The following is a 26427-nucleotide window of genomic DNA, read 5'->3' as shown; positions in this document are numbered from 1 at the left end:
AAAATGACTTTTCCTTACTACCCTGTTACCGGCTGTACACAGTGAATGCCATCCTATCAGTCATGGTCTAGCTCACCACTGAAATAGAATCATACCGAAATATACATGTCACTACTGCACAGCATCCTACACTTGTAAACAGGACTATGGGAAAAATTCTTAAGGCACATTTAAGTTTAGATCAGCATGTGCTATGAAACTCCTCTCCTTCCCAACCCCAAAGAAGTATCTCCAAACTCCACGGCACGTTGACTTTATTTTACAACATTTCACATAGTATGATGTTTTAGAGAATTGTTAGATTATGTCATAAAATCAATGTCAGCTTCTAATATGGACAAGAAATGCAACAGGCTTATATTTTGGTCTGAGCATCTCCCTGCTCTCAGCACGTATACTTGAAACACAGGACAGAAAGGGAACATTCCTGCAATGATAATCAATCAGCACCATGTGTAAAACCATTCAGATGGGCTCCAACTGTTCCCTGTAAAGCACAATACTCTTCATGTTCCTCTCCTGTACTCCATGCCAACTGTAAGCCTATGGCTGAAAGATCTGACACAAAATCCAGTCAAGGCCACAGCAAGAAAACATGAGAAATCACTACCTTGCAAGACCTTCCAAAAGCAACATAATCTCTCAGCAAAAATGTTCAGATGAACCAGGTTCTTGAGCCATACACCATATTACAAAGGAAGGCTGAAGAGAAAATTGCATAAACTCCCATCTACCCTTCAAAAGCAAAAGGCAAAAAAAAAAAAAATCCTGCCAATTTTGCTGAGGGGATTTCTTCCTTGCCTGTAAATCTGAGAACTCGGATCTAAAGGTGTTTAGAGTCAATCTGAGACATTAGACTCCTCTGATAACAACTAAGGATAAGATTTAGAAGGGAAGTTAATTACAGAAATCTTTGGAGTTTCATTAAAATTATTAATAAGGAACAACAACCTCACAAGCTACTTTCCACTGTTAAGAAAATTTTCTGAGAAATGGTTTAATCTGTCCGGAAATGACTGGTTGTCAAACCAAACCTATTTCAGATTAACTTCCTGTTTCAGTACTATGAAGCCAAAATACTCCTCTGCCTATTCTAGACTAATATCAAACTATAAGACTGTTTTTTTCAGCTAGGTAGTAATTCTTGAGGGCTTTTACCAAACCAAACTTATACATATATGCTAGAGATCTTTAGCCAACAAAAACGGACACTAACAAAAATACTTATGAAACTGGAAACACTCTGAAATTCAACTGTAATGGACAGAGATGATTAGCCTTTCTCAGTAAACAGAAATTAATTTTTACCTAGAAATGCATGTAACAGACACAAGTTTGTTTCAGTGTACCTGTCCCAAGTATCACAGTTGAAATGGGGCAAACCAACCTAAAGTATTTTTTTCCCCAACTCTTAATTGACCTATTTGCCATAAAACTGAACAATCTTTGCATTTCCTCTTGCAGACACACCACCTCAGATTTTAGACTGGCTTGGCAACTACCACAGTTAACAAACCGTTTTTCATTACCTTTGGAGAACTAAACATCTTTATTTAAATTATGTCTTACAGTATGATTAAGTAGCCAGATCTTAGAAGGCCTTTGACTACTTGAGAATATTAGTATCACCTGTTTTTCACCTAAACACTGTTAAAAAGCAGCAGAATTTGCAAGGTAAAGGACTGAGATGTCAGGACTGTGTGAGACCAAGTTGCCTCACATTTCTGCAACACCAGATCCTTGCACACATGCACCACAATTAGGTGCATTCACCACAGTGATCAAACCACGCAGCTTTTATCCTAGCTGCTTGGAAATTTAGGCACTGCTACCTTGAAATCTTACTTATCATACACTCCCTTCCAGATCACCTTCTACACCTGACTCTCACAGTTCTTACTGAAGCAATGATGAGTAATATTTGAAAACATACAAGTAAAATTCAGGAGAAATTAACTAGTTCAAACACAATGTTTTGCTATGTTCTCCTGATACAGCTTTGTTCCTAGTGCCCAGTTCTGCAAGCTATCTAGGTGGACCAACTGAAACCATCTTTATTTCACAAATGCTAAAAACTGACACATTCTTCATAACCTTTACCATCTTATTCAGTTCATTCATCATGTAATAATTTATGTCAGAGTTTAACAGCTCTAGCCTTTTCCTGAGCCCAACCACTACTTCAATACTAGATTTTATCTGTCTCCCTGATTTTCCACTGGGTCCAGGAATTAATACAATCATTTATATTTTTTTCTACTGGCTAAACAAGCATTTCAGAAGCAGGCTTTGCTGTGACTAAGGCAAAGGTGTCTGATGCTCTTCATGACTGTAAAAGGCATGCCATGATTAAGGAAAATACTGAGCTCCAAATAACTGCAGGAGATGAATACAAGTCATGTCCATAAGGTATTACTGGAGGCATTATTAGACACTACTTAAATAATACAGTATATTTTTGTTTATTTTAGAAACACTACTTTTAAAAAGAAAAAAGCACAAACAGTTTGAAAGAAACATTTTCACTCTCTTTGTATAAGTTACATTAATGTATGGGAGAAATGGTGGATAAATGCACAGACACAGCTTCTGACATGGAAACTGTATAGGATGTTAGACCCAGGACTAGAACCTGGGACTTCTGGGTTCAAATCTGACTTCCTGCCTTCTCATCTTACAACCCCCATTGCAACTTGGGTACAAAACAGAAAGTGAATAAAACATCTATTTCAGCACCGGTAAGATGCTAATGCTGTGCTGCAACAGGACAGCAAAGCTGGGATCCCCATGTGCCTCTGCACAGACCAACACGCGTCCACCAGAGGCCTATGGTGAAAGGCAGTGAGCCTTGCCTCATCTGAGCTATCTTCCTCAGCGCTGGACACTCCTGCAGTGGAATGCCACACAGACACAGTAAGGAGGTCCCTGCACTGAATTCCCAAGTTCAGTTTCACCAGCATGCAGTACGGGGTTCAGCACCACGCCAAACTGGACCCATTTGGTACGAATTCACTGTGCCAGTGGAGATCCTGGCAGCAGCCTAAGGAGTAGCGCTGCATCTGACTGGTGTGACTCAATCCAAGACCCTTTCTGTGCCATTTTGAGAAGTGCTATGCACATGCTGTCACCACAACTTTCAACTGGAAACAAGGAGCTCAGCACTTCTCCAAATCATACAACAGGTATTCAGATCAGGCTCTCAAACAAAAAGCCCCAATATACCAGCAACCCTTCAAAAACTCTAGATCCAGTAACGAGGTGGTTTTTAGGACCCTTCAGTATTCTGGGAAACTTCATAAGGAAGACATAAACATGTTATCTGTCCCAACCTTAATATACTGCAAAAAAAAAATTAAAGCTGTATAAGCTACCTGTAGCTCACATTATCTTTCTGCAGTAAATATGGCTTGCAATTTCATCTTTTCCTAATGAAAAGAACCCTATAACATCTCTCTAGCAGAGAAGCTGGTCTAAGAAAAAGGGCTTTTTTTCCACGAGACATAAGATCGTTATGTAAAAAAAGACCACTTTATGGCAATTAGTAGACGTGCAAAGCATTCTATACCTTATTTACTATACCGGCAAAACCAACACAATCTCCAGCATTTTTAAAGCAACAGTAGAAGCTGAGTGGCATTTATCCACACCACCTTAAAAATGCACAGAGTCACAGTCCAAAAGCAAAACATTTCTGTCAGTCTAGGCATTTTAACTTAGCCTCCTATACTCACTTTTTATGACAGATAAAGCAGTATTAAGCAAATAATTTCCCTGTGGAAAAAATATCTCTAAAACATTACTCTGCAGCTCACAAAAATTTACTTATACATTAATACCTATGATTTGCAACCATCTCTCATTCACCATTCAGCACAATGAGTTTAACACACAGATTTCTCTCCCTCCTGTCATACACATTTGTGTACATGTTACCAAAAATCCCATATTTATCACACAATACATGCCTACAGAAATAAAAAAAATGCAAAATTTACAACGACCATGATTTATCACCTCCAGTGTCAACAGGGTAAGAGAAGGTCTAGTAAGTTTACTGCAATGATTGCAGAAAAGATACTCACATGGACTAACATCTCTGTATCTGTTCCGATTTCTGTTTTCTGGATATTTTGCAACTCTGTGAGGGTAATCACTGGATTTATGTCGGATTTCCTTAAAAAGACAAAATAAATAACTTATAGCCAGCAACCACATTAAGATTAGTGTTCTACACATACTATTAATTAAGCAACATTATTAATAACTAGCATTTTTTAAACCAACTTTTACTACCCCAGTGTCATTTGCACTCAGAACACGCACCTAATTCATGGCCAAACTGCTACCGTTTAGATCTTCTTACACTTGGCTAAAACTACCCAATGTAAGCACCATCTGACAAGCAACTGATGCATCAGGATCAAAGGGCAAAAAACCCCTAACCCCAGATATTTATAATGCTTACAGTTTACCTCAGAGCTGCACATTATCTCCCAAAGCTGTAAAGGACTCAGATGCAACAGCAGTATTCTGCCGGCTCCTTTAAAGTGACTGGCAGTGTAAAACCCCACAAAGGTAAGTGAACCAATTAATGATTTTATGGCTACTATTAAAAGCCATAGGATTATTCTTGATTGTTTGATAGCTCATCCCATACAGCTGCAGTTAAACGTGAATGAATATGAAGAATTCTAGAGTCACAAATATCAGTGAATCAAAGCCTGCTCTCCCCATGCATTAATACAAACCTTCTAATAATGTGTGAGATAATCAGACTCACACTATTTTAAACACCCTATGGTTCACATGTTCTGAATGTTCTGCTTTATTGATTTCTTCCTTGAGTGCACCTTTTCTACAACTTCACTAAGACATACAGAATTAGCTTATGTAGTAAACTGAAAACTACCTTCAATGTATTCTACTGTCTTTATATCTCTGTACTGATGCAGTCTCAGAAGAAATGCTGCACAGTACAGAATTAACAATATTTTACTATGAATTCTCCTTCTGTTTTTAGATTATGTTGCTACATTTGATCATTATGTCCCAGAGGGCATTTAAACTTCATATTACAACTGAGTATTCTTTGGCCTTCTCAAAGTTCCCACTATCTTTGTCTTCAAACTTCCTAAACAGTCTAGACTATTCCCAGACAATGGACACAGCCAGAAAGGGCATCAGAAGAAATATAACACGCAAAAGAAAGATCCAATTTTTAGCGCTGGTTGCATGACCTTTCTTTAAAATGTACTGCCAATCTGCAAAGAACATAAGTCACAATGTGGAGCAGCAACTGCCAAGCACCAATACTTCCCATATTTGTATACAAACCTCTTGATCTATTAGGTTTTTTATTTCTGATACAGCACACTGGAACTTCTCTTGTTTACATGGCTGACGGGCTTTGGGAGCTTGCACAAAGAACAAACAGATCTGACAGGCATTCACATCCAGGTTCCCATGAAAGATAAATTCTGTATTACTCAGTAAGAGGATGGAACATATTTAGTTTCTTAAAGCACCTGCACCATCAGTGCACAGAGACAGACTCATACTTTGGTAAAGAAATATTAAAATAGCTAGAAACACTTCTACAGTGATAGCGTAGGAGGGTAGGCTTGCTAAAAAGGAAGTTTAATGACTAATTCTAGAATCAGTTTTCCCACATAGCAGCCAGCCATCACACAGAATCACAGCATGCCCTGACCTGGAAGGGTCCCACAAAGACCATCAAGTCCCACTACTGACCCTGCACAGAATATCCCAAAGAACCACACCATGTGCCTGAAAGCATTGCCCGATCCCTTCCTGAACTCCGGCAAGCTTGGTGCCAGATGGTACTTATTTGCAGTACAGATATATCCAAACTACAACATCTGAAATTCTGCAGTACAGATACTGTATTTGAATCACATACAGATCAAATAAATTGCTAATTTAACATACAAAAAGTATAATTTGAAGTCGGTAAAATAAAAAAGTTGGGGTTTGGTTCTCTTTCCCCCTTTGTGAAAGAGTGCCATAAAATATTACGGGCTTAAACAACTGCTCTAGTGATACCAGCTGATACATAACGTCTGTTTCATAGAATTCTTGAAACTTCTTAATTTCATTTAAATAAAAAATAAAACTGCAAATACTGTATTTTATTAAGTGGCACTCGCGCAGGCCCCCACAGCAGACGCCGAGGGGGCCCAAGGCAGCGGAAACGAGCGCTGAGGAGACAGCACGAGAGCCTGAGGAGCCGCACGAAGCCGCGGAAGGGGGCAGAGGGGAGGCACCCAAGCCTTGGCGGAATCCGTACTATCGAGCACAGCTTCCAACACCGCCCGCAAGCCGAGACATTCCCACGGCGGCTGCCCCGGCTCGGTCCGGGCCCGGCGGTTGAGCCCCGGGGCCAGCGCGGACCGGGAGCCTCCGCCGAGCCCGCGCCCCGCCCCGCGCCTGCGCGCTGCCGCCCCCCTCCCGGGTCCGCCCGCGTGCACATGCGCGGCGTTTCCCACAGCTCCGCTGCCCGCACCTGAGGGCGAAAGTCAAGTTGGCCCATCGACTTCCGCTCTCCGCGCTGCTGAGGCGGCGACGGAGCCGCACACCGGGCACGGCCGCTTGCCGGCTCGCGGGTCTTTCACCCGGCCTGCCTTCCTCCCTCCCCCCCTCCCTGTTGCTCTCCAGCTGGAGGCGACCACGCCGCGCGGCTCACCAGATAACGCGCCTGCCAGTCGTTCGTGGCGTCGATCTCCTGGAACTCCTGCTCGATGGCGGCGGACATGATGGCGGCGGCCGCAGCGGCCGCCAGGGCGCGCGAGCCTGTCCGCAGGAGGCCGAGCGGCGAGCTCGCAATGGCTCGCGCGCAGCCCCCCGCCTCACGGGAGCGACGGGCGCGCACATACGCTCGCGACCGGGTGTCCCGCAGCCGGCGCCAGGCGCATGCGCGGCTCTCGCCCCGCCCACCGAGGGCCGTGGAGATCACGCCTCCCCGGGAGGAGGCGGGAAGCACCTGGGGTGACGTCACTGGCCGGGGGGGGGGGGGGGGGCGGTGCCGCGGCCGCGCTCAGGTGTCGCGCGGGCTCGGCAGGGCCAGGGGCATCGGTCTCCGAACGCCACCAAGCTTCTGTTGTCACAAAAATCACGGACGTGGTTCGGTTGGAAAAGATCTCCGAGATCATCGAGCCTAATCTGTGGCCGAACTTATAACCACGTCAACTAGACCGTGGCACTAAGTGCTACGTCCTTTTTTAAACACCCGCAGGCACGGTGCCTCCATCGCCTCCCCTGAGCAGTCCGTCCCAGTATTTAATCGCCCTTTTCTGTGAAGATCTTGTTCCTAATGTCCAACCTGAACCTCCCCTGGCGCAGTTTGAGGTTATGTCCTCTTGCCCTGCTTGCCTGGGACAAGAGCCCGACCCGCACCGGCCCACAGCCTCCTTCCAGGCAGCTGTAGAGAGAGATAAGGTCATCCCTGAGCCGCCTCTTCTCCAGGCTAAACACCCTCAGCTCCCTCAGCTGCTCCTCACAGGACGTGTGCTCCAGACCCTTCACCAGCATCACTGCCCTGCTCGGGAGACGCTACAGAATCTCCACGTCCTTCTGAACTGAGGGGCACAGAACCGAGCTCAGTATTCGAAGTGCAGCCTCACCAAAGCGCGTGCAGGGGGAAAATCCCTCCCCTGGTCCTGCTGGCCACACTACTGCTGATGCAAACAGGATGATGCCATTGACCTTCTTGGCCACCTCCACATTCTGTGGCTCGCGTTCAGCTGCTGTTGACTACTGGTCCTTTTCCACTGGGCCATTCTGCAGTCACTCCGCCCTCAGCCTGTAGTGCTGCATCGCTGTGCCCATGTCACTGAGCGGACACAGCCCCCGAAGGGTGCATGAGGTTTTCCAGCCGACTCCCCAACCCAGCTCAGCGCCGCACCCCCGGCGACGTACCATGCCGGGAGATGCTGGCTCCGGGAAGCAGAAGTGCGGAGACACGGACGTGTCGGACAGACAAATCACGGCGAGGCTCGCCGTCCAGAAAGCAGAAACGCCGTGTCCCGCAGGGATTGCCTCACTCGGACAGAAAGTCCCTTAGGGGGTGGCTCCCCTAAGGAGACGCCGGGCAAAGCCAAGGCTCGGGCCGAGTCGGAGGGGGCTGCGCTGCCCGGGCTGATGGGGGACACCAGCCTGTGGCCCCCGGGCAGGCGGGAGACGCCCCGTGGCTCAGCACAGGTCGCTGGGTAACGCCCGGCGCCTTAAAAATGAGTGAATTAGTGCCACAAAGGGGAACTATGATCCATCAGTGTGGGTGTCTGAAGAGAGGGCGCCAAGAGGACGGAGCCAGGCTCTTCTCGGTGGTGCCAAGCAAAAGACAAGAGGCCGCGGCATAAACTGATGCACAGAAGTTCCACCTGGATGTGAGGAAGGACTTCTTCATTGAGCGGGTGCCCGCGGACTGGAACGGGTCGCCCTGAGAGTCTGAGAGGTTGTGGAGTTACCATGACTGGAGATACTCAGGAACCGTTTGGACATAATTCTGTGCAGTGTGTTCTAGGATGACCCCGCTTGAGCAGGGAGGCTGGATCAGATGATCCTTTCCAATCTTCCTTATCTTGTGAGAGGTTACAGTGCCTCCCCGCACTGACCCCGGCGGCAGTCCTGACCTCAGCCCCGCCGCCGCCTTCTCTCCCGCAGGTTCCTGTCCCAAACCTTAACTCGTGGCACACCCTTTCCGTGCCGCGGGCTCTCCCCCACCCTCAACACGGCCCGGGAGGTTTCCCTGGAAACGTTTGTATCTGCTCTCTCTCCCCCGCCCGAGGCGCCTCCACCCTACAGCGCGCCCCAGCCCCGCCTCTCGGCTTCCCGGCTCGGCCACCACCGGCCCCCGCCGCCCTGGGCCCCTCGGAGTGTCCGACACCAGGCACGTACACACCGCCAGGGGCTGGGCGTATCAACTGTGCCGTGACTGACAGCTGAAGGACAGGATGCCATCCAGAGGGATGGCATGGACCTGGACAAGCTCCATGAGAAGGGGACCCACGGGAACCTCATGAGGTTTTACGAGACCCAGTGGTCAGTATGGATATAGACCGGGGTCTGAACAGATGGAGAGCAGCCGTGCAAAGAAGCACTTGGAGGTGCTGGTGGGTAAGGGGCAGGACATGAGCCAGCAGTGTGAGCTTGCAGCCCAGAAGGCCAACCTAGGATTCTGTCCCTCTGCTCTGCTCTTGTGAGGCTCCACCGGGAGTGCTGCATCCAGCTCCGGAGTCACCCAGCACAGGAAGGACATGGACCTGTTGGAGTGAGTCCAGAGAAGGGCCAACAAGTTAATGAGATGAATGCAGTCCCTGTCTTATGAGGAAAGGCTGGGAAAATTTGGATTGTTCAGCCTGGAAAAGAGAAGACTAAGGGGTGACCTATTCATGGCCTTCCAGAACCTGAAAGAAGCCTACAAGAAAGATGGATAGACACGTTTTAGAAGTGTCTAGTAGCGATAGGACAAGGGTGAATGGCCTTAAATTCAGAGTAGGTTTAAATTGCTTATTCAGAGGAAGTTCTTTGCTGAGAGGGTGGTGAGACATTGGAACAGGTTGCACAGAGAAATTGTGGATGCTCCACCCCTGGAAGTGTTCACAGCCAGGTTAGATGGAGCTTTGAGCAACCTGGTCTAGTGGAGTGTGTCCCTGCCCAGTGCAGAGGGGCTGGAACTAGAGGATCTTTAAGATCCCTTCCAGATCATATGGTTCTATGATCTACAGCCCTTGTGATAACCAATGTCACGATGCTGAGTGTGGCTGTGCTATCTCTGTGGTTCCCCGTGTGCTGTTGCTGCAGCTCCCTGCCTCCTGTGGCCCTCAGCTGACGTTTAAGCACAACAACAACAAAAACTATTATTTTTGGAACAGACTTTTGATTTTGAGTACCCATCAGTGAATGCTGCTGCATTTCCACACAATGCTCCAAGTCCACTGGCTCATGTGCTCCCCCAAGTCCTGGAAGAAAAGCTAGTGTCCTGGACACTGTGGGACTGTGTCATGCCTTTGAAGCACAGCAGATGGGACAGCATGGATCAGCAAGTTCACAAGTTTTTCCAAGTAACTGAAGGAAATGTTGCACAAGGTTTGCTTGAACTGTGGGTTCAAGCTTTGAAATCAGTATAGGGAATGGCTTTCTTGGATTTTTCTGTCTGCATGACTGAGGCACAGGTTATGTCTGTAGTTATGCAGGTGCTCTCTAGTGAATCAGTGTTCTATGTATGATCAGTTATGAAACAAGTAAATAAGAAAACATTTGTGAATTGTGTTTATGATTTAAGAGCACAGAAAAGAATACAAGTGCCCATCCTCAAGGTAATGATTTGTTTTCCTTTGAAATAGATTTATTTTAATTAAATAAATAAAATTGTTCTTTACATCAGAAAACTTACGTTGCACAAGCTGAGTACAGGTTTGTACATAGAAGCTGCCTGCCAAATTATGTATTTTAATGAAGAAATTAAAATAGATACCTTCTTCATTGATTTCAATCTTTGGTAGGCTTTTCTCTGTATAAGCTTGCTGACTGATCTGTATTTATAGCATTTATAACATGATGTGCTTTTCACTTGTGCTTGTGATATTTGGAGATTTAGTTCATACTGGGACAGCAATGTAATTCTGTGATTAGGAAAGGGAGTTTTAAGGTAGCAGCTTCATTTAGAATCTCTAACGCAGATCAGTGCCCAGAGACATCTCATGGAAAGCTAAAAATGTTTATTAATTGTGATTTAGAGCTGGCTTAGAAATGCAATAACTTGTAAACCAGGGATTTCTGAAGAAATGACTAGCATCTAGTTTGGGGTTGCTTCTTTTATAGTGCAAATATGCTGAAAACGCAGCAACAGTTCTCTGGCTTTTAGGATCTGAGCCCAGGATAGGCCCAAGACTACATTTCTAATGGTCTGTGAAGGAAAACTGTATTTACAACATAAACCAAGTACACTCATTAGAAAACTTTATTCTGTTGCCAATAGTATACTACCATTCTCTATTAGCTGTATTAGACAAACCCAGATAAACTACTACATAAAGTCTTAAGCCCTTGAGACTGCGTGAGACATGCAAAGAGGGATGGACAGTTGCTGGAAAGTCTAGTATATTGTAGTGTTTTCTATCTTAGTATAAACACAAGCAAGCAAGATTTTTAAATTAAAATCTCTGATAATTTGAGAAGCCCATTGCTGTGCTGACAAAACAATCCCCCCAAAGCAGTTGGTATCCACAGCAGTATTGATTTCAAAATTTTGACTTTGGTGCCCATGAAGACCAATTAAGTTAATTTTAAATGTTTTTGTCCAGTGACCTTGGCTGAACAATTATTTTAGTACCAGTCTGGAACACACTAAGTGTTTGTTCCTCCATGTGTACTTTTTCAGGTCATTCACTGGAACTACTTAAGCACCATTTATTGGAAATGATCTGGTTTGTTCTGCTTTTCTGAGAACCATTTTAGATATTGGTAGATGAAGAACAAATTCTTCCCTGAGGTGGTTTTATTCACAAATTCACTCCACATCAATTTTAACTGTTAAGGAAGAGAGCTGTAATGTGCTTAAGCTTGCCACAATGTGAAGGGAGGAGAACATATAATTCCTGATTTAAGTCTTATAGCCCAAGGCCTAAAGGAGAAGAGGATCCTCCCTTCCCTGATGAATTGGATAGGACTTGAAACCCAGAAGGGCTGGCCATTCTTCTGGTATCTGGTAAGGAGTAGGAGAAGCTGAATTAAAAGGTCCAGTGGTCAGGATAAAACAGGTTTTAATTTTTGTGTGCATTTGCAGTGGACTCTTTGTATTTCATACTTTTGGAAGCTGTATTCCTTGCTCAAGTAAACATTAAAATTGCCACTACTGAAAGTGGATGTTGATGTAAACACCTTTCCTCAACTTTATTACTGCTTTCCTTCCTGCCCAAAATTGTATTCTAGCATACACCAAGAAGGGGTGGGAGGAAGAACACACTCAAACTCCCCATACCAAACCCTTTAAAATGTATGTAGCAAAATGCAAATCCATGTAGCAGCAACAAAAGCACAAGTTCAAGGGCCTCAAACAGATTTGCTTTCAGCTGAAGAGGTCTTTCATATCAGTTGGAAATCCACAACAGTGAGATCCTAGTGTCCAGTGCCTGATAAAAACCAGCTCTGCAGTAAAGGTGATGGGATCATGGAAGAGAAGGACAATACAGCTGTGCCCAGGCTATACGATTGCTCAAACTGTTATCTGGAGTTCTATTTAGAAGAAATTCATGGCCAAGGAAGAAAGGAAATATTAACAACTATTAAGGCAGACTGTTTCACAGTCTAGAGATTTGTGCCATGGGCTCCCATGGTGAAGCTAAAATAACTGTGGAGTATGAAAAGAAAAGGGTAACTGGCAGAAGTGCTGTCACGAGTTAATGGACACACCAGCTGGCAGAAAAGGCAGGCAGCCAGGATGTCTGAGGGATAGAACAACTTTAGGCTCAGCTGTGGCTTTGTGAAATAGCCCTTCCAGCAAACTAAGCTGGGGTGTGCAGTCAGCCACAAAGCCTAAAGCCTATGAGTCAATGCAGGGGGTGTTGGGTACGACTACGGGAAGAAGAAAAGAGCCAGTTGCCAAGAGAAAGATGACTCCAAGTTATTATTTTTCTCACTTGTAGAGAGGATCTTGCTTGCTGGGGATAGTCTGTGTACATTACTTGACTTTCTGTCTCTTCTTTCCTTTTCACTCCTAGATACAGTGACATTTATTGAAATAATCATTTGCAAGTATGAAACTCTAATTCAGTGAGTGTGCCTTAGTGTCATTCCATGGTCCTGGTCAGAAGATCAATTTTTGCTAGAAATGGCTGCTAGAGTAACTGGCTATAGCTGACATAGAGTTTTCATGTTGAAAGTTTGTTTGAAGATTATGGGTTTATTAGACTTTAAAATTGCCTCACAGACTGAATAGGGCTGTTCCTTGCTTAGACTGTTTCTAATCTCACAGCTATTATTTCAAAGCATTGCTTTACATGATGGCATAATGGTTAAGTAGCAGTTCTGGAAACAGTTCTGGAACAGCTCTTTATGCTGGCCAGTGAGTCTTTCATTCAAGTTCTCTTACAATTGTGAAGTCATAGTATCATGATCTTTTAACTTGTTTCTAGCACAGATGCTGTATTTTTGTGGTTTCTATGCTTGATTATATGTATCTACATCTATATTCAAGCTTATCTTCCAAATTACAAAATTAAGATAATTTTCTGAATTACAGCTGGAAAGATTGTGATGCACCAGACCACTGTTGTTTGCTAGAAGTTCTGCTAAGAAAATACTGTTTTAGCAGAAGAAGACTTTCTCCTGAGGAATAATAGTAAAAGTTTCTATTATAAATTTGTATTCTCAGTTTTATGTTCTGGTTTTTCTTTTCCAAGCATCAGAACAAAGCAATTATGACTACTTTAATGGGTGTAACAATCTCTGAACTCTTTTTTCTTTCTTTTTTTTTCTTTTTAACCCAATAGTTCAAAATAAGAGTCTTCAGATTGTAATTAATCTTTGTAATTTATGCTTCCTGAAGTGCAAATAACAGGAAAGGATCTTCTTGTACTACTCAGTCTAATAGTGATTTAAAGTATCTTATTGTTACCAACTTCATAGATACTAAAATTTACCATGTGATGGTGAGCCTTTAACATATATTACAATAATTACTTCTGTCTTTTCAGTGATAGCAGAGGTAGGTCTGTGCAGGATTTGTGATATCTTTTACCCGTTTTTAAGTTGACGTTAATATATTGAATTTCATACAATTTCCCGTAGAAGCTTGTCCTCTTGAGATAATGAGCAGCCCTGTAGGAGCCACATTCCCTGAGTCACTGTTTTGATGGCAGAGTTCCATGAGTGTGCGGCTCATTTTGCCTGCTGAGATGTCCTTTGGTATGTTATAGAGAACAAGGTGTTCACACTTGTGTCACTGTGGAAAGGCACTGGATCTTGTAAGGGCCATGGAACACTACAGCAAAATTTGCATTGCTGCAATTACTTGGCAAGGCAGGACTGCGATAATCAATGCACCTCTCTTTTTACCTTCAAAGTAAATCAAAAAGCAAGGAGGAAAATAGATTTTTGCCTGTAGGTGGCAAAGAGCCATGAAGAAATTGTTATTTTTTCAGGCAGTATGATTTCCTAACAAAAACAAATTAGTAATGCATGTAAAACTTATCTTTCATTTTTTAATTTGATAATGTCTCTTATAAAAATATCTTTGAAATTAATCTAGTAAAGTAAGGAGTCTTAAAAATCTGTTTTGCATGACAAGTCTAATAGAGCTTTTGAATGTATGCTATGCTTCCTTTGGTCCAGACATTTCAAACCTCTAATTCATACCCTTGTGGTATACAAATGGGCTGTAACTGCTAAGCCAATTTGTTTGTTTTCTCAAAGAAAAGAAAAACTGAATGTAATGTACTGAAAGAGGGATCCATAACACACGTTTTCCAATTGGAATGCTGTCAAGGTCTTTAACATCTTATTTTAGCCAGTGGAACAGTTCCAGCAGTTCAAGTCATGACATGACCACTTACTGGAATTAACAACCCAGGGAGGAAAGTGCCCTTGTGGAGAATGTGTCTGGTATCAAAATGGGTGTATGAAACTCTCTATATCTTTTAATTTTTATACGTTTTTAATTTTTTTTCCTACTCTCTCACTGTGTGTAAAGAGACACCACTAGAAGATACTATTTTCCTTTAAAAAACTTATGGTACCACTCCACAAGCAGACCTCTGCAAGTTCTTTAGTGGCTGCCTTTTGAACACGGATTTGCAGTATGGAAAAGATGTTACAAAGAGATAAAGAAACTAAGTGTGTTATTAAACTTGTATTCGTCAAGAAATATCCCCACAGGGTCACTTCAACATCTCAGGTAGCTTCTAGCTCCCATTCTCGTCATTAATTTTAGAAGCTCTATTCACTTGAAATTAATTTTCATTTTCCAAGATAGCTGCTTTCTTCATACCAGCCCCCTCTGAAGCACTGAGCAGGAAAGGAAAGGTGCAGAGCAAACCCAAGGATGTTTGGGGTTTTTTGTTTGTTTTGTGCTCAAGAAAGATCACCTCAGTTTTCCCTTTTGTTTTTCTTACTTAAGAAAGAACATTTAATTGAATCTGGTGACTAGATTCCTGAAAATGATACTGTGGGGAGGGGATTAAGAGATATGACTGCCATAAGCCTATTATCTGCATTCCCTAAGAAGTTGTTACGTTAACATTTATGTCATAATCAGAACAGTCCAAATTTCCCATTGCTTCTCAATACGTTGGTAATACCTTGTAGATACTGTTACCAGAAGTTATAAATGCACAGTCTAATTTCTGGATTCAGAATATATTTTGGCTGGTAAATGCCATACAAGGAACAATATGCCAGCAGTAATGGTGAATGAGAAGTGGAATGTATTATTTGTGAAACTGCCACATGCAGAGTCTTTGTCCTACAGTTTTCTCTGGGGCATATCACAGATTGTGTGATGACAGTATTTCTTTACCTCAGAAAAAAGTGGTAAGGATTACTCTCACCTATTTTCCAGAGCTTCAGCAACCTTGGAAAGCAGGATGAGGCAGACAGCTGGAGGAGGTGACTGGGTCAGTCATTACATGTAATTCTGCCGTCAAATATACATCAACAGTGCAATATTGCTATTGAATTTACACAACTGTGTCACAGCAAGTGGAATAAATCCTGAATATCTTTGGACAGGAGGTTCCAATGAAACAATGCAAGGATTAAGTTTCTAAAACAGAAATATATATATATACTTTTCAGGGTGACATTAAAACTTTCCCTTCTCTTTCTTTTACCTCTCACTTTCCTGAGAGAAGAAGTGGGGGTGCTTTGTTCACATAGAGGAGTGAGTCATTAATAGGTTTGATAATTAATCAGAATAATGAAATCTATGCTGCAAATTATAGCCCTCTGGTTACTCTAACTGGAAACTTACACGCACAGCATTTTATACAATTGTTTTTCTATTGGGAATTTCATAGATATATACCTTTAAATCTATCATTCTAACACAATGTGATAGAAAATAAAATAGCTAAAATTATAAAGTGCTGAATTATATTTTTCTTGATAATTTTAAAATATTTGTATAAAAAGTAAGGCAGATACTTTTAATGGTCATGCAGATAACTGCTTTATTAACTCTTGGAAGTTTACTTCTTTTATCAGAATATAGCATTATTGGGGGGAAAATGAAAATAATATTTTTGCTTTCACTAATCTGTGCAAGTCAGCAGATGGTGAAGTAGTCTGTGTACACTGTTCAGTGTTCCATTCATATGCTTATACTTTGTGCATAATACTTGTGTATATAAATATCATCTGCTCCTGCTGTCCTCCCACAGAGCACTTCAAATGTACTGGGTATTTTCTTTGTATTTCACATAGCTCAAGGGCAGGGGCTCAGAAGAGATGCTCAGCACTTAGGGGTGGTACATAAACCACTCACCAAAGACACATGCATCTGAAATAGTTGTATTTCAGCTTCTTCAAAAACTTAATGGTGGGGGAAATGTTGAATAAGCTGCAAGGGTAGAAATTTTAGGCATACACTGTTTCCTCCACAATGTATCAGTGGGTTACCTGGGGCAGAAAGTAGTTGCTGGCAATTAGTGTCACTTACTTGATCTTGGTTGAAAGGAGAATCCCCTGTACAGCAGTTGCTAATGTGCCTCCACAACAGAGCTGCGTGGGAATGTTCAAAGCACCATTAATCCTAAGGCACAATGTGAACATTTCTTAAAATACTCAAGTACTTTTTTCAGCATGTTCATATGGTGGATGCTTTCTCAGATTTGGGCTGTGTTTGCTTTGGCATGAGCCTTGAGTTTTCAGTTTAAATTTCTGTCACAATGCAAAAATATTTTATTCCTCTAAGGCCAGCTAACCATGCTAATTTGTACAAGACTGTAGAAGAGAGACTTAACAACATGCAGACTTGATTCTTCTCTTGCAATAGTGAAAATTCAAGATTTAGAAATAATTTAATTAAAAATATGTTAACGTAAACTATGACCATACAGTTTACACAATAACATTTCAAAATTATATAAATTCTTTGCTGCATCTAATGATTCCCTTGAGTAATCTGTCCTCATAGCAGTTCCTGTTGGGAAGTTCTCTTTGTTATGATTATGATCTAACAGCATTGCTGAGTTGAGACATAAGATGAATAAAGGGGCTGGTGATTGATATGAAGTCACAGTACTTTTTCTCTTCAAAGTGAGTGCACCCTCATATCTGACAGTAAAGCAGCATTTTTGCTAGTGAGAATTTCATGGGCAGAGGAGAAGCCTTAACTGAGCACAACAAAACATTTTCAAAATTTCCAGTGAATGGGAAATCAGCTTTTGTAGTCATGTGTCTTCCAGAAATTCAAGTATGCTTCCCCTGGAATCTTGTCCGGGATTTCATTACATGTTCTTAATCCAGATGTTTCAAATGCTTTGGAAACAATGAACTATTATTATTGTCAGAATAAATTAATCACATTTCCTTTTAGAAATGTCAGAGGGAGGAGGAGTGCTCAGCACATCTCTAGGGAGCCTTTTGGTGTTCTCTCTACTGGAGTCTGAGACCTCCCTAGACAGAAAAGTTTAATTTCTCTTAATGGTGATCAAAGCAGAAAATTGCTCTAGTACTGCCCATTTAAAATCTGCTGATATATATTATCTGGATTATGTCCCCAGACTGTTCCTTAGTTAAATTTACTCTGTCTTGTTATGCCTCATGATTTTATATAAACTATATATAGCATATGACATCCCTGAAGATGTGCTTCCATATCTATAGTCTCCCCGTACACCTTGTGAAAATATAATTTGAAATCTGGGGTAGAGAGATGGGGTCTATTCTCCATAAGAAAAGACTGAAGTATCATTTAACAGTTTGAAAATCTTGGTTATGCCCTTTCAGAAATATTCCTTGAAGTCTGAAGCTGCCTGTAGGTACAGTCACTTGCCCTAGCTAAGAGATTCCTGTTACCCCCAGAGCACATAATAGGTCCTTTTATCTTAGGCATCTACTTTTAGATACACAAAAATGGCTCCAATAATTATTATTTTATTTATAGATGGATAAGACTGGTTTTGGGATGGATCCTGAGCTTGTTAAGCTGTTCTGCTTGTAGATGCAAAGATATGTTAATGTCCCTGTACAGTTGCTTAAGTATTTTTTTTTTTTTAGAATGGGTAATACTGTTGTGTTTGGGGAATATGTGGTTTTTCTAAAACACTAATTTCAAAAGCTCTTTAGCCTATTATAGCTAAATAGCATTTTAATGAAGCATGTTTGTTACACTTACCAACAACAAAATTATCAATCATGTAATGAGTAATAAGCAAGTTACTGCCATAGTAAATACTTCACCGTGTTGTTATCATCTTTCAAATGGCATTGTACCAGCTCTGCTGTACTATAAATAAAGATTGGTATCAGACAAACATTTGGATATTATGGCCTAATATAAATATTTAGTCTTCTTTTTCCAAATGAGGAAGAAATTCTTAAAGAAATTGCTGAGGTTTCCATTTTAAATTTAGAGGTTTTATTATATTTGAACAGAAAAGAGCAAGGCCAGCTGCAGGTATTGGCAGTGTAGGCAGGTTGCCTCTGTATGCAGCTGTTTGGGGTGGCACAGCCAAGTTCTGCTCTTTCTTCTGTCAAGGCTTTTCTCCTATGGATAGGAAGACCATGCATTTGAGTTCATATGTGAGCAACTGATCTCTACCTTTCCACAGCAAAATCACTCAGCTTAACTAATTTATACTTTTATACTGTAAGGATATATGTGTTACACTGTATATGTGTGTGTTTTATACTCACTCTGAGTATGCATCAGTGACAGTAGCAAACCTGAACTTCTGAGCAGTCCTATTTCTGCCCCTTCCTTTGCCAGAGCAGCTAAGCCCTGGAAGCAGTGGAGGAGGTATGAATTATGAGAAGTTTGCTGCTTGGGAAGTGAGGAGTGTGGGCAAGGAGAGCAACAATCTCCTGAAACTAAAGACTGGAGAGCTTCTACTCATGGTCATCCCAAACCTTGCTGAATGATCTTGACAATGGATCTCTCTACACCTCCCTCTCCTCTTTCCTCCATGCTCTTCTTCATGCACATCCTCCTTCTACAACCTTTATGTTCTTTTGTATAGACTCTAGTACTGCTGCAAAATTAAAATTTTCCTGTCCGTGGAGAAACCTTGAGTCAGCTCCAGGAATAAGGTACTTGAAATTTTCCAATCTATTAAGTGGATCACATCAAGTTGTATGCTCACTTCAAATATATGAGGAAGAAAAACTCCAAATAAAGAAAAAAAATAAAGATCTACCAGTAGTAAATGATATTGTCACATTCAGAATGGATGGCATCATGATGCATATCTGGCATCAAACACTACCATGTGTGCCGTGGCAGAGCCCTACTTTCTGTGGGCCACCACAGCTTTGCCTCTGCCTCTGTCCCCACAGAGCAGGACTGCCATCCTGCAGCTCCGTCCATGGTGTGAGGCTGAAGAAGAAAGGCTGCAGTACCTGCTCCTTCCCTCAGCACTGCTCTCCCTTTTCATGAGCAAAGTGCTGAAGGAAATGAAGGAAACTCTGAGGTCACTGAGACAATGGAATCTAGAAGGCAGAAGTCCTTCGTCAAGCACAGTTCACCAAACCCTGCCTGACCCCACAGTCCAAATCACTGAATATTTCTGTGGTAACTGGTGATGCTTTGAAATCTTTTTATAAGTGGTGAAAGATTCGTGTTACCACCCAACACTAAAGGCATTGACGGCTTCCTCGGCCTATAAACAAACACACATAACTGTTCCGTAAGCAACAGCTATAATAATGCATTTGATATTCTATCATACTGTGGTCTGCAAAAATGATTTAACTGGTATCTTTGTCAGCATTTATACCCTGATTTCTACTTCTGGTGTTTCTTTCCACACTCCAAAACAGACGGAGGAAAGCCACCGCTGCTAAGTTTAGACGTTTCTGTCTGTTCTTACTGTGAAAACTCTCAGGGCCAGCTATTTTCTACTTTTTCTCCTACAAGCTGTTTCTATTTCCCAACTTAAGATCACTAATTTAAAGATAGCTCTGATGGAATTATACTATCTGAGATCAACCTTCATATTCATCTGTTATGAAGCCATCAGTATTCCCTTTCTAGCTGTCAGTTATGTCGCTTGTCAACTTGTCATTACAATTTTCCCTTACATTTCTTTGCACATTCATATGACTCAGAATAGTTCTTGTCCATAAGTCAGTTACTTATATATATAACACCACTTCTGCTTCTCCTTAACTCAATTTTATGTGCTGCCACAGCTATGTTTGATCATGACTAACTGCTTTGCTCGACTGTAATTTCTAATAATTATTATTTTGCTTACTTTGTCTTCTTGTATTCTTTTTTGAAGAAAAAAGTTTGCGGTAAAACATAATTTCATAGAGTTGGAGCTTATCCTTTTTTCTTGCATCTTTCTAATAGTATTTTTTTTTTTAAGATAAAACAGTAAGGTTTTAAATCCAGTTTGGGACATTCTATTGAGTTCCTAGCAAAATAAATAACAGGTTCTAAGTGGAACCTGTTCTGCAGCAGCAGCAAAAAAGCAGGGTGACACATAAAGGTTCACTGTTCTGCTTTAAGTGCCTGTTTAACTCTCAGGTTACTCACAAAAAGGCTTGGAGACTTCACCATAATTTTTGCCCACAAAATAATATTTTGCTAATAATTTCTTGCCGTGATTGCCCAGTCATGCCTGGTAAGTGGTCCTCTTAATTTCTCTTACTCTTCATAACAGTAATTGCTGGTATTATTTTTCCTGAATGAGAATTCAGCCCACATCTTTTGCACAGATTGTGCATGCTTTCCTCTGAAACATCCACCTTTAGATTTCCAGTTTGTATGACACTTATGTTACACATACAAGACCACTTGCCAATATTTTCAAACTCTTTCCGAGTTTTAAGCCTCAGATTATCAAAGCTAAGCAATCTCCTAAATGACTGGGTTTACCAGAATTTTTTCCCTGAATCTAGTTGCTCAATAACAGCTTTTTGTATTTCTACATTGTGTTAATCCAGGATATATAATAACACATATCATTTTACTCTCTGTGAGATATTATGAATCGTTGTGAATCCAGTTTTTAAGTTAAGGAAAACACGTTACAAAAAACTGTGTGGATTTTACAGGGTCAGGAAGGTCTTCTTTGCCAAAAATAGTATTTTAAAAAGATTGTCAGGAACGGAACCTTTAACTCTGCTGCAAGATGTTCGCTGTCAGCATGATAATCCATTATTCACTGTAACAGACCAGCTTCTAGTGCAGACATGACTGAAGCATGTAACAGTGATAGCCATTTTAAGCAGGCTTCCTCACCCTCCATCCCATGCTGATACAAGCATCCTTAATGAATACAGTTCATTATTTACTTTCTTTTTGGTAGGCATTTGCATTTTATAAAATCTCTTTCTACAGGCAAAAGCTTCTTTTACTTGAAGAACGTAGTCAAAACTGAAAACAGGAAAGTCTTAACCGTATTTTTTTTTTAATTCAAAGCAATGCCAGTTATAGTAATTTTGAATGAGAATATCTCTACCAATGTTAATACACTGATGCTGGACTTCCAGCAGAAATAAATTATGAAGTTTTAAACAGTCAAATTGAGAACAAAATTGGCCTACTGTGTCAAAAGTGAAAAACTAACCTTATTATAGATGCTTTTACTTCTTCTGTGATGTGGTTCAGTTTAATTCAATCAAGATATAATGCTGAATCAAAATGTTAAAAAATATGTACCAGGATTGTCATAGTTGAGTGATCTTCCTCTGCACATCATTGTGCAAAAAGTAACGTTAAAATACAACTGTCTTTTCCACCTCATGCACACCATCACCACAAACAGTTTTTCCTCACTAGATAGCTGTAAGAGGAAGTCTCCAAGGTTAGCTAGTAGCTGAATCCTAGTTCACAGCTCAGTTCACTGGAAAGTGCAAACTTCCTGTGGTTCCCTTGAGTTCCAGCATGCTTCCCGTTATCTTGCTACGTGGCATGGAGTGTTCTGGTTACTATCAGCAGCAGATGCTTGTGCACCCTGACCTGGCCATGGTGGCTGCCAACCACTGCTGTGCAGTAGGGATTGTCCCTTTGTGCACCAACTTTATAACCCTCTGGATACTCTGGAAATGCAGCAGGGAGCTGCTGCAATTTTTCGGCATTGAGTGTCTTGCTTTTTTGGATTTGTTACACCCTTCAAAAGGGAATGTCTCACTAGGCAGTAGTCTTGAATTTGTTACTAATTTCACCTAGATTTAGACAAAAATAAATTGAGGTATTTATTCATTACAAAGGTTTATATTAGACCTAGATGAGGAAGCAAAAGGAAAGCATTTACATAACATTCATACTATTTCCATCTGATTTACCATACCCCAAATATCAAGACTTTTGTGCTCCAAAATAAGTTGTATTCATATTACATCATTGGAAAATCCCTCTTTTGATGTAGCATGATAGCTTTTATAGCCAATTTTTTGGTAACATTTGAAATCTTCCTGAAGAGGTCCAAAGAGTTTTGATCTTACTCAACAAATTTTGTTTTACTTTTAATGCAAGAGACAATCTGGCCATTTAAAATAATTTAAACAAGTGTTGTTTCATTTCCTAGAAAATGTGAAAGCCTCTTTATTAGACTAGATGCCTTCCATTCCAATTGGCTATTTAATGACTACTTGCCTTAACAAATCCTGTAGCTTGTCCTCTCATCCCTTTGCTAATTTGGATGTTTCACTGTGAAGTGTTTCCTCTATTCCTTTATTCATTCTGTGCCAGTCTTTCTACTAACAGAAAACACCTGATACAATAGTTTACATGAGGAAAATGTATTTATCTCATTCCTCGGTACTAACTGAAACCAGACACCACATTAAACTAAGATTATCAGATGGTAATCACCCATGTTTCCTGGATTTTTTAAAGTAAGTGATGATTTTGGACCCAGTTTCTAAATAAACCTAAACTGACATAACTTGCTTTGAATCCAGGGAATGAGGTCAGGGGATGGTTGTTTTTAAAAATGGACAAATATCTCTGTTACTAAAAATAGATAGTTGTTTGGTTTGGTGGATTTTTTTGGTTGTTGTTTTTGGTTTTTTGTTTGTTTTGTTTTTTGTTTGTTTTGCTTACTGACCAAACAGTTATAAAGAAAGCCTAATCTTGACTTGAAGTGTACAATCTTTGTGCCTTGTCAGAGAAAATAAACATTTTAGGTCAAAATGGGCCTTTGCGATATGTTTACATATTTATATATTGTTCAAATGAAAATGATTGATGCCAATTATTTGTGAATCTGACAGTTTTGCCCTATTCCAACTATACTGATATTACTGGCTGAAGAAATAAACTGAACTTGAGCAGGTGAAAAAAATATTCACTAGCTGAAATGTGCTCAAGTTCAACAAAATCATTACATCACTAATATTGCAAAAGAATTGGGTTTTGACAGCTGAATCACTGACTGGAAACAATTGTTCTGAAAAAAATGTGATTTTTTATAAACACAGTCAGTGGTTTACAGTAAAAGACATTTCCCCAAATAGCTAAAAAAATCGACTGTTCAGATACACCTCCACAGACTAAAGAACTTGTAAGTCAGCTTTAATGTTTTTATTAGGCACTGTCTCTCCAGCTGTTTGAATGAAGCAATAACTGAAATTTCAAAGTACACATCTCTAATGACGCCAAAATATTTAAAAGAATCCTTAGCAATCCTGCCTCCTTAGCAATCCAAATATATGCTACTACAATCTAAAAATTACTGGTATTTGTTCTGGGCGGGGGGCGTTGCCTTTTTGTTTGTTTTTCTCATATATGAGAATAACATGGAAAATTTGCTACCTCTGTAATTACAGCACTGAAACAGTCACAGTCACATTTGCTTGGTTCTTCTATTGCATTACCTAAAATTTAGCCATTGTTTACAAAATACTGAAATTTCAACTTGCAAAGTGATTGCATGTTATTACAGGGGGGAAAAAAGGGTATTTGTACTATAGCCCTAGACCCCAGAGTGAGGTTCCCTCTAAGAGAGGGATTGTGCAATACCAGTTCATCTTCAGAAATGAGAAAATGTTAACCTCTTCCTTTCATTAGCTTCTAATTTTTAAAAATGTTTTGCAAGTTTTCTCTTATTTACAAATGCCAACTAAATTTCTCTACTAATATAAACAGGTAAATCTTAGATATCTAAATTTTCTTCACTATTTTCTTGCAAATTCCTCTTTTCAGCTCCAGCTGTTGTTATCCATTGAGATTTAGTTGCATAGCATTTTAAAAATATAATTTTAAAACTATTATTGGTCAACTTGGATATGAATGTAAAACCAGCTGGTGACTTTTCTTCTAAATTCTTCCACATTTTTGATCCTCTGTAATTAGAAACATTTTTTATCATATTTGCTGGCCAAAAAAAATATTTTTCAACATGTTAACTTTTCCTTATCCAATATCACTAAAATAATTGAATTCTAGCATTTTAAAGCCATGGTGTACCTTTAAGTCCAAGTTAGTTGTAATTTATCTTAATCTATTATTCTCTATCTATTATAATTCTTTATCACATTTGGTTACCACCATATCTACTCTTAATATAAGGCCTAGCAATGAAACACATGCATTAGGGTGCTAAATACTTGCATATTTTGCATGCAGGTTACACAGAAAGAGTGCAGGGACTGCTCTGGCATGTGCTAACAGCACCTCCATCAGTCCCTAGTGAATGTAGTTTGCAGTTTGCCAAAATAAATCATTAAATATCAAACTGTCAGGTTTATTTCACAAGCACATAACATTTTCTTGATGATTCTGTGAAAAATTTGGACATCTCTGAACAAATTCTATTCACTGAGTGGACAGAAATTGACTCCTCATTGCCACAAACATGAAAATTTTAAATGAGGTAGTGAGAAGTAAAAGTCTTTTCAAAAATGTTAAATCTAATTTTTTGTTAAAGGTGCAGTTCCCAAAAATCCTCTAGAAAAGGTCTGAATCTGACTTGATTCCAGAGAATTTGAATAAATCTGGTTACAGGGAATTAAATCATTTCCCCTTTTCACTTAATATGTGATTGGAAAACTGGATCATAGCTTTAAGGCACCTGAGGTGTTCTGCTGACTTCAGTACTGTTTTGGACCTGAAATATAAACCAATTAAATACAAATGTATTTGTTTTTGGTGTTTATTGACACAATCATAATTTTATTCTTATTTTTTTCTCTTAATTCTACTGACTGCATTATTGCTATTTGGAGCACAGTGCACGAATTATTTTCTCTTTGCTAATATTTGTCTGCTATTGTAGTTATCTCCAGAACAGTCAGTAAATAACACACCTTGCAGGTGAAACATTCCTTAAAAACAAGATGCTGTAACGGCCTTGTGCTCAGTGACACAATAAATGAATGATATTTAAAAGGTATTGGCACTGTGAGCTGCATGACCCAGTTTGTGAGTGTATACTGCAGGATACAAACTGGAAGAAAGTGCTTCTTCTGGTGAGGGGCTCCTTGAAAGGTGGTAGGTCAGGGGTGAAAGTATTGAGCCCTCCATCTGCTGCGGTTCATTTATTTTGCACAGCCTCTGACTGCAGACCAGTCCTTACTGGTCTATAGCTCCCACCCAGAGTTCAGTCACTCGTGATGTGTTTTCTACCACATGCCAGGCTCTGTTCTGCTTCTTCTACTTCATCGTCTGGATCTTATCCAACACTCACCGTGTCTCAGTTTGAATCACTGGACAGCTTGGGTTGGAAAGGACCTTAAAGACCATATAATTCCAATCCTGCTGCCATGGACAGGGACGTCGTTCCTCGACCCGGTTGCTCATCCAGCCTGGTCCTGAGCACTTCTAGGGATTGGGAATCTAAAGCTTCCCTGGGCAACCTGTTCCAGTGCTTCACCACCCTCACAGTAAAGAATTTATTCCTAATATCTAATTTGAACCTATTTTCAGTTTGAATCAATTTCCCCTTGCTCTGTCACTACACACCCTTGTAAAATGTGTCTATCTTTCTTGTAGGCTCCCTTCAGGTACTAGAAAGGCTACAGTTGGGTCACCCTTAAGCCATTTCTTTTCTAGACTGAACAATCTCAATTTTCTTAGCCTTTCCTCATAGGAATTTCTCGACTTGTCCGCGCATCCCTCCCCTGCCTGCACTGTCGGTGACGCACTTCATCCTCCCAAATCTTTCCCCGACACGGAATCAGGTCTCACATTTTTTCGCACCACAAGGCTCATCTGGTAGGGCTCATTAATGCCGTAAGTCATTAACGAAGCAAGTGCAGTGTATCACACAGCGCCGCGCCGAGTGTTTATTGATCTGCATC

At 40.8% G+C, this 26427-nt stretch overlaps 1 protein-coding gene across 7 annotated transcripts in view; it reads right to left on the bottom strand.

Annotated features, from left to right (window-relative positions):
- Nucleotides 1-6819, bottom strand: part of PTPN2 (protein tyrosine phosphatase non-receptor type 2) — a 30024-nt gene extending 23205 nt beyond the window's left edge. For 4 of the 7 annotated variants that reach the window (XR_009932980.1, XM_062487822.1, XM_062487858.1 and 1 more), the window contains exons 1-3: nucleotides 6704-6807; nucleotides 5335-5436; nucleotides 4083-4173 (exon numbers count right to left, since the gene is read on the bottom strand). Coding sequence is in view for 6 of the 7 variants with exons in the window: in XM_062487822.1 (XP_062343806.1) it covers nucleotides 4083-4173; nucleotides 5335-5436; nucleotides 6704-6772 (262 nt within the window). In the remaining variant the exon portion in view is untranslated. Of the gene's footprint in view, nucleotides 1-4082; nucleotides 4174-5334; nucleotides 5437-6523; nucleotides 6577-6703 lie in introns of those variants that run through there. The other 3 variants (XM_062487849.1, XM_062487831.1, XM_062487840.1) reach the window with 2 other exon arrangements.
- Between the last annotated feature and the right edge of the window lie 19608 nt (nucleotides 6820-26427).

The sequence above is a fragment of the Cinclus cinclus genome, chromosome 1, assembly GCF_963662255.1.
Source record: "Cinclus cinclus chromosome 1, bCinCin1.1, whole genome shotgun sequence".
Taxonomy (NCBI): domain Eukaryota; kingdom Metazoa; phylum Chordata; class Aves; order Passeriformes; family Cinclidae; genus Cinclus; species Cinclus cinclus.
The sequence above is the reverse complement of the archived record's forward strand: the minus strand, read 5'-3'. Positions and strand labels throughout refer to the sequence as shown.